An 8414-nucleotide genomic window follows, 5' to 3' on the forward strand; every position below is an offset into this window, starting at 1 on the left:
TCTTTAGATACACTAGAGTTGCAAGGATTGGGTAAACCCTCAAGTCAACTTCCATTATAACCTGACTTCTATGGAATGAGTTAGTCTACAGACTATTTTTTAAAAGAAAAAAAAAAGTTTTGCCATCTCCGGTAGTTGTAGTTGACTGAGTATTAACGGAAGTAGGGAGATGCAATAAGTGATCAAAGACGGTGCATGTATCTGGAGTCCATTATAAATTAAAAAAAAACCATATGTGCTTTAAAAAGAGAAAAGCTACAAGACTTCGCTTTTCATGGCTCACTTTAATAACTTTTTTTTTATAGTTTATGACTTTTTAGATAAATTACAGTTTATAATTTTAAGTATAGATTGAACAACTGAGTCAAATTTTAAAAAAAATAAATAACACCGATATATATATTTTCTCCTCCTTAAAGTTAATCCGATAATTAGTGCATAGCACCGAAATCGACTCTGTAACCTCCATCTTGGATTGATATTTGGTAGGATTCCAAGTCGATACCGAGTCGGTGCGAATTCGCATTTCTACACGTGCTACTTTAGCAAGGATGAACTATATTATCTGAGGCATTATTGGGTATGGAAATAGTTGGATATATGGAACATGAATGCAGGCTTTCACATGCACTTGATGCATTTCCTGCTAACAATTTCACATGCAAGTGGTCACAACGTTAGGAGGGAAAACATGTCAATGTGCCACCACATGCTTCTTTCAACCTTAATTTTAAGGTTAAACCATCACCAATATTCGACTATTCCAAGATTTACACCATGGCAAATATCAATATTTGCACACAAAATATTGATAGGAGTTTTTACATAAATTTCCCCTGAAGGTAAGGATGGTGAAGCCCTTGATGGTGTATTACTATCAGAAGGGGTCTTAATTAAAGATAGAAGATAGTCTTATCCAATGGAAGAGCACCCTACCTGCTCCTTTATTCTCTTTGCTACCCATGCTGATGCCTGAAATAAGTAACCACATGAGCTTTTGCAGGGCAAAGGGGGGTCATTGAGTACCATCTACATTCTTTTATCCAAACCCCAAGGACCACTTTGTTATACTTATCATAACAAATAATTCTGTGCACAGTACTTAGATGCCCAGAACTCCTATTTCCGAGTCATTACTATGTAATCAACTCAAGAAACCAAAGCAATTCATCCATCCAAAGCATAAAGCAACAACCTTTGCACCTTCACCAATGAAAGAAGAAAAGAAAAGATAAAAGCCCATGACTCATACCTCTCCTTAATCATGAATTGAAGAACACCCACTTCATGCCCCCTCTCCAATGGCAGAAACAAGGGGAACAAGAGAGCTCATGAAGAGAAACAAAGAGAGCCAGAAGCAAAGCCATCAGGAACCAGAGAGTCCATCTTACAGGGCGGCCCTCAGAAGCCTCTTTGCATGCAGACACCACCACCAAGCAGCAGATGGAAGCAGGAAGAAGTGCAAGAGTATTGGCTGCTCTGGGTCTCTCTGCAACATCAAGGACAACTCTAGAGTCATGCAGAGGCCAGAGACAACCCCGCCTCAGCCTTGCAAGAGAAGGAATTCAGTCAGTGGTTGTAAGGTAAGTGAAGGATCCATGAAGAAGCCACTGGGTGTGGCAAACAGAGTAGTTGTTTCCACCTCCTCCTCTTCTCATTCATCTGCTTCTTCTTCCTCCTCTCTTGGTGGGTCATTCAGAGGAATGCATCTGAGGAGGCTTTCTGGGTGCTATGAATGTCATATGGTGGTTGATCCAATAAATGGTGTGCTAAGAGACTCTTCTCTGAGGGCTACTATCTGTTGCTGCCCTGATTGTGGGGAGATCTTTGTGAAATCTGAGAGTTTGGAGATTCATCAGGCAACAAGACATGCAGGTTTTCATTTCATTTTATTTTATTTATCTAATCTATGTTTCTGGAATACTTTCCTCTTTCAGTGTTCTCATTTAATACATCTATTGTTTTGTTTCTTTGATTTCTATAATTTCCTTGGTGTTTTTTTAGTTAGAATTCCAAACTGCTTATCCCTCGATGAATATTCCATGTTAATTTCACTCGAAGAGTAGAGGGGAAAGTTACATCTTTCTGATAGTCATTTTAACATTAAGAAGAATTGACAGTACTTTGCTTTTCCTCACCAGTAACGTCCACAGGCTACTTATATGTGATTTCTCTAAACTTTTACCTCTCTTATACATTCAAATCCTTGATCTGATTGTTAAGTAAGTTGATATGTTCTTTCTTCCACAGTATCAGAGCTAGGTCCTGAAGATACCAGCAGAAACATAGTAGAGATAATATTCCAATCAAGTTGGCTCAAGAAACAAGCTCCAATATGCAAGGTAGACAGAATCCTAAAGGTCAACAACACTCAGAAGACCATCACAAAATTCGAAGACTACAGAGATTTCATAAAGAGCAGAGCTAGTAAACTCCCAAAGAAGCACCCTAGGTGCGTCGCCGATGGCAATGAGCTCCTTAGGTTCCACTGCACTACCCTCAAGTGTTCTCTTGGCCTGAATGGCTCCAGCAACTTGTGTGATTCAATCCCACAATGCAATGTCTGCAGCATTATAAGGGATGGATTCAAGACTGATGCAAACGAAAGGATCTGCACAATGGCGACAAGCGGCAGAGCACATGATGCTGCTCAGACTTCCAAAGATGATGAGAGGAGAGCAATGTTGGTCTGCAGAGTGATTGCAGGAAGAGTGAAGAGGAACCAAGAGACCATGGAGGAGTATGACTCAGTGGCTGGTACAGCAGGAATTTACTCAAATTTGGATGAGCTCTTTGTGTTCAATCCTAAAGCTATCTTACCTTGCTTTGTTTTGATTTATAGATGTTGAACAATCTAAGATTTCTTCGTGGCATTTCAACTTTTTATAGTTTGGTGTCTTGTTCTTATTCCACAAATGTACCATGGATTGAGCTGAATTTGTATCCAGAGCTCAAAGTTTTGTTTGCTGTTCTTTGGCACAAACTATGTACCATCTGCTTACTATAGTTCTTATTTTGTTATTTCCCTAAAAGTAATAGTTCTTATTTTATTACTTTCTTAAGAATAATTTGGGTCGTTAAACTCTATGTAAATCTTTCTAGATCACTCTCAAATTATTTGATCACATTTACCTCTCTTGTAACTGACCCAAGTAAAAACTACTGAACATTCTGTGTGGTTGTGACTCCCAGTTTGTAGTAAATAGTATGTCTTCATCTGACGTACTTGATTTGGATGCTTGTAAGTTGATATATACTCCTAAAAGGACAATTACTGCATACATTCACTTTCTTCCGGGGATTTGTCTTGGATCTATATTATATAAGACAAAAATGAAAGCTGGACAAAAGAAATTGGTGCACTTCCTGGGACCTCTGCACTGCACTGGCAATAATTTTGTCCTTCCTTTGTAGAAAAGGAAACTACAGTGGCAGTAAAAAAAGAGTTTTTGACCCAAGCAGCCATGTTCGAATTTATTTTCCCTGAAATAGACTTATTCTCAATTTTATTATCAAATAAGTTTTAATTTACTGTAGCCATAATAAAAACGTTGAACTAATCAGTATTTTATCTTTAAATAAAAATAATAATTAATTCAACATTTTTGTCTGGTCCTAAAATGCTGAACCGATCAGCATTTTATATATATAAATACTTTTAACTTATTATCTGTCGATAAAAACGCTGAACTGATTAGTATTTTTAAAAACGATAATTAATTTAGTATTTTTGTTAGGGCTACAGTGAATTATACCTAATTTGATAATAAGTTTGAGATAATCTATTCGAGGTCTAATTCGGTGAAAAACTCTAAAAAAGATAAAAGGGGTATATAAGAGGTGTAGAAGGATTTACGGATAAAAAGATAGAATTATGAAAAGAGTCACAAGCCAACTCAGAAATGAGACTAATAGATCATTCATTAGAATTTAAAAGCACAACCCTGAAAGCCTATTGAAGGCAGTAGATTCCACTTGACATGGAAGGCAACAAACAGGGGAGTGATAGCCAAGAATGGGTTGAAGGCTGGTCCATAGCTCTGCCAGAGTGTGGTCACTTTGAGAGAACGTTTGATCAGTGGAATAGCTTTGTAATTATATTTTGTTAGTAAATATAAAATATTAAATGAAGCGAGAAGAGATGAATAAGTATTAGTAAACTAATATTAATATACACTATTATTTGGTTAACATACTAGTATATAAGTCCTTGTACTAGAATAAGCTTAACAACCAAATGGAGTATTAGTTCAAAGCTTATGCTTATGCATATCTTTTACATCTATCCCATCAATCTATATTATATTAAATTAAAAAATATTTCTTATAATTTTATAAAAAATAAAATTCTTTTTTTCATTTTTTTTTTCACTTTAATATTACATAAAAAATAATTATTACTTAAAAAAATTATTATATTTTAATTTCAAGATACTCGTGAACATAAAAATAATTATTCCTATAATAAATCCCTCATTTTGATAATAATAAATAAAAATTACTATTTCTATTTTACCCCTATTCCACGTGTGAACAAGACCTAAATTTCCGCTTCTCTCTAAGAGAAAAGAAAGAAAAGAAACTACAAAATCATTCGCATCTAAGGTACAACTGTTCTTATCAAGCATGATACTATCTTTGAAGCATTTGATGAGAAGCATCCTTGCCACGTTTTGGATGTGTTGTTTCACAAGTCTTCTAGAGTACTACAATAATTGCACGGAGAAAATTGACACTAAAAAAAACCAACTAAAGTACTAGCAAAAGTTTACTTGGCAAAATGGACATCCCCCTCTTCACTATTTCCTGGTACCCCCAACTAGAACCTCACATTCTCAACAGCTCCATCTCACTATGTTACCTCTCCCCACTGCAAACCAACATTAATGGCCCATAACTTTCTAAGGTCTGAACGTTAGGCATACAACCAAGGATTAATTTAGTGAACACCACCTAATACCAGCTAATGAAGGAGCAACTAAACAAAGAGCATCCCTCCAATCCATGCTCAGTTTTTGAGGTTAGGGTAAGAGTAATCAGGTGTGGTTATAAAACCAGGGGAAATGATACTCTTTCGTAGCATCTGAAAAGTGTAGGTTGTTTCCTTTGCAATAAAAACTTAAATAAGATCCAGAAATGGCTAATATTGTTCATTCCCAAATGGTTACTTGCATTGAAGATACAGAGTACATGGCGGCCCTGGGCTCAACTGATGACAGGTATTGAACAGTGTAATCTTTCATGCAATTAAGTTGCAGGTATGCTAGATCTTCAAATCTTAAAAGGTTGGAAATATAATCTTCATAAGGCCGACTGATCAGACTCACATGAGGAATACAAAATGTCTTAGGCCTACTGGCTAATATGAGGTATATACTAGTACTTGTTTGGAAGATTGCTGTGCAGTTGAACAATTCAAAGAAAATTTGAACTGCAACAGGTTGAAGGCCTAAACTTCTGCCATACACATTTAAAGACATCAAAATACATCTTAAAGTTCATTAAGCATGTTAACCTGCAAAATAACTAGATGATATTGACAGTTTTGCAAAGACCAAAGCATCTTAATTTGCATATATATGAGGCAGAAGGTAGAGTCTTAAAGAGCCCGAAAGATAAGAATGCCATTGTGAAGAAAGTTTACAGCTCGAAGAATAAATTATCCCAAACTACAAGGCAACAAAATACTACTACAAAAGCATACAAATCCTTAAAGGAACCATCATGCAAAAGTATGGAGTTGGAAGTTCATAGTAAACAGGACTTAATTAAAGATAACGAGCAGGATTTCATATTACCAGTGAAGCAATGACTTCACTGCAAAGGAAAATTGGGTTTTAATTTCTTAACTCACTGGGGGAAAATGAAATGAAGCTATCCTTCAATGGCTCATGATGTTGTGAAAGATAATAGCCTGAAGTATAATGTTTGCTCATGCATTATTCACTTCCAGTGGCCATCAAGAACTCTCCCTCGCATACCACTTCACCGCCAACATAAGCCTTTCCTTCCATCTTTGCTATTCCAAATCTTTTTTGTAATTTAACCAAAGTCATTCTCATGACCAAGGTGTCTCCTGCAATCACAGGTTTCCGAAACCTCACTTTGTCAATCCCTGCGAAAAAGAAGTTCTCACGAGATCCACCAACTTCAGGTTGCAGCATCACAAGGCCACCAACTTGAGCCATGGCCTGCATCACCAAAACAAAATTTTGATTAACAATAGCATGGAAGTTGTTCTGCCGGTTCTCGACACCAATGGATACTATATAACATGAGACTGCATTTTTTTATTAAAATAACAATAGCAACACATGCATAACAACTGCATAGAAAGGTAAATGAAGAAGGAAGCTTCAGGCATATCTAGGTTAAAAGCTTGGTCTATTAACCAGTTCAGAAGTGGAACAGAAACGGAGGGGAAATTTTTTTATCCTGCGTTTATCCTTCTAGCATAGGAGGAAAAGAGAAAACATATAATTCCATTGAATTGGTACGAACATTGATCCTGAGATAACAGCACCCTGCTTCCTGGACCTTCATACACATCTTCTCGCATGATATAGAAGAGCACAAACATTGTTTACCAATCTACTGAAAAGCCTAAGCATGTAGAGTTCAAAATACATAAATTTTGCAGTGCAAGATGCAGTTGCAAGCAAGCAAGCAAGCTATATAATCAATGCAGAGCACTGCAGCACTATCGATTAACTACTGAAGCTTATAAAGTTCTCAAGTAACCCATAATCAGCAACTAAAATTATATTATTTCAGCATTTTCTTTTCTAAAACTTTACAACAAAAATACTCCCCCTTACTTCTAATAGTCAGTTAAGATACATCTAGAAAGGGCCTATACAGGAACTAAAGCAAGTGCTTTTGACTAAAGATCAGCATCAAAATTGCATGAAACCTCAGTGAGTTGTTTCAAATAAATTTAGCACATATCATTCTAGAAAAGACCTTGTCATTCTTGAGTAATTTTCTCTCATATGTATGCATGCCATTGCTATCTCTCATTTCCTTACTGAAATACTTTTATTCCTCTGGAGATTCTTCATATCAAAATCAACCTTAATGAGGAGTTGAGGATTGCATGCAAGTAGCTTCACGTTTACTCTGTTTGTGTTTTACATAAAACTAGATCAAGAAAACATTTGATAAATAAGGGAAGCAATTCAAAAAGTTAAAACCCTACAGCTTGATCAAGCTGAATTTCTAAAGGGGGAAAAAGATTTAAAATGGCATTGATCGGTACCTCAACCATGAGAACGCCAGGCATTATAGGCCGCTCTGGGAAATGCCCCGGGAAGAAGTTATCATTAATCGTCACATTCTTGATACCGACGGCTGTAACTCCGGCCTTGTATTCGATCACTCTATCCACTAGAAGAAATGGAAACCTAGCTCCCGCCACACCCAAAGATTAAAACGCAAAACAAAAGGAAGGGCATCTTTACTCGTGCGGTAGTTACATAAGGGAAAAAGAGAAGTAAAAGGCTCGCCTTTATAAAAAAAGAAAAAGAAAGACCAAACAAACCTAATTTCCAAAGAAACCAGAGAAAATTGAGGAGCTCACCTATGTGGCAGGATCTCTCGGATCTGATTGATGTCCAAAACCGATGGAAAGGGCGGAAACTCTAGGAAACAAGTACCATACACAAACAGAGATCATTCCACGATAAAATTAGTTCAATATCAAGTAGAACGACAAAGAAGTCAAAAGATGCATACTTTTCTCGATCGGGACCTCCACCTCCGTCTTCTCATCCGCACTCAGAGCGCAGTTAGCTACAAAGGTCTTGGAAATCTTTGAGGAAGCGGGAAAATTGGCGTTGGAGAGGGACAAAGGAGTAGGCTTTCGAGCTCGAATCGAGGTGGCAGGGAAGGAAATGAGCTCTGCGCTCAAGCCATGGCGACGAGAGATGTGAGAGTTTGAGAGAGGGGAAGGAGTGACGAGAGATCTCGCCATTGCGGAGGCCTCCATTGCTAGAGAGAGAGAGAGAGATGAGGGGGAGTTTTAAGGTGGAGAGGGGCGATACGAACGAGAAGAGCTTGCTTTGGTTGCTCAGCCCCCGATTGGATTTTTATCGGCCTTAGTTACAGTTCGCTCCCTCAACTTTGACAGTATCACTTTGCGCTCGCAACTATAACAATTTGCACCCCTAAACTATTTAAAATATTATAATATTTTCACCTATATATGAAAAAAAATACCGAAACGTTACACTTTAGATATTATAAAAAATAATTTACATTCTTTTTAGAGGTGAAGAGAAAGTGAAAATACAGAGGAGTATATATAATTAAGTCTTTTTATTATCATAGAACTCGACAGACCTTCCTCCAGCCCGGACAGCAAATGAGTAGATGACGTCTGATGCACATGAATATCAGACAGTTATATTAAATAG

The 8414-nt window shown here is 37.1% G+C and overlaps 2 protein-coding genes across 3 annotated transcripts; one reads left to right on the top strand and one right to left on the bottom strand.

Annotated features, from left to right (window-relative positions):
• Positions 1 to 823: 823 nt before the first annotated feature.
• On the top strand, positions 824 to 3032 carry LOC140792873 (uncharacterized). Of its 2 annotated transcripts, XM_073144097.1 has the most exons (3): positions 1266 to 1583; positions 1700 to 1875; positions 2251 to 3032. In XM_073144097.1, the coding sequence occupies exons 1-3, from the start codon at positions 1444 to 1446 to the stop codon at positions 2847 to 2849; spliced, it is 915 nt and encodes a 304-aa protein (XP_073000198.1). In that variant the 5' UTR covers positions 1266 to 1443; the 3' UTR covers positions 2850 to 3032. The 2 variants fall into 2 exon arrangements, with proteins under 2 accessions (XP_073000197.1, XP_073000198.1); XM_073144096.1 differs by having other exon boundaries at positions 824 to 1875.
• Positions 3033 to 5604: 2572 nt separating this feature from the next.
• On the bottom strand, positions 5605 to 8132 carry LOC140792742 (uncharacterized). The gene is made up of 4 exons (XM_073143904.1): positions 7735 to 8132; positions 7580 to 7640; positions 7259 to 7403; positions 5605 to 6191 (listed from the first exon to the last, which is right to left on the bottom strand). Exons 1-4 carry the CDS (start codon positions 7985 to 7987, stop codon positions 5940 to 5942), a joined length of 711 nt encoding a protein of 236 aa, XP_073000005.1. The 5' UTR covers positions 7988 to 8132; the 3' UTR covers positions 5605 to 5939.
• Between the last annotated feature and the right edge of the window lie 282 nt (positions 8133 to 8414).

This window comes from Typha latifolia, chromosome 7 (assembly GCF_019914945.1).
Source record: "Typha latifolia isolate L0001 chromosome 7, TyphaL0001v2, whole genome shotgun sequence".
Lineage (NCBI taxonomy): Eukaryota > Viridiplantae > Streptophyta > Magnoliopsida > Poales > Typhaceae > Typha > Typha latifolia.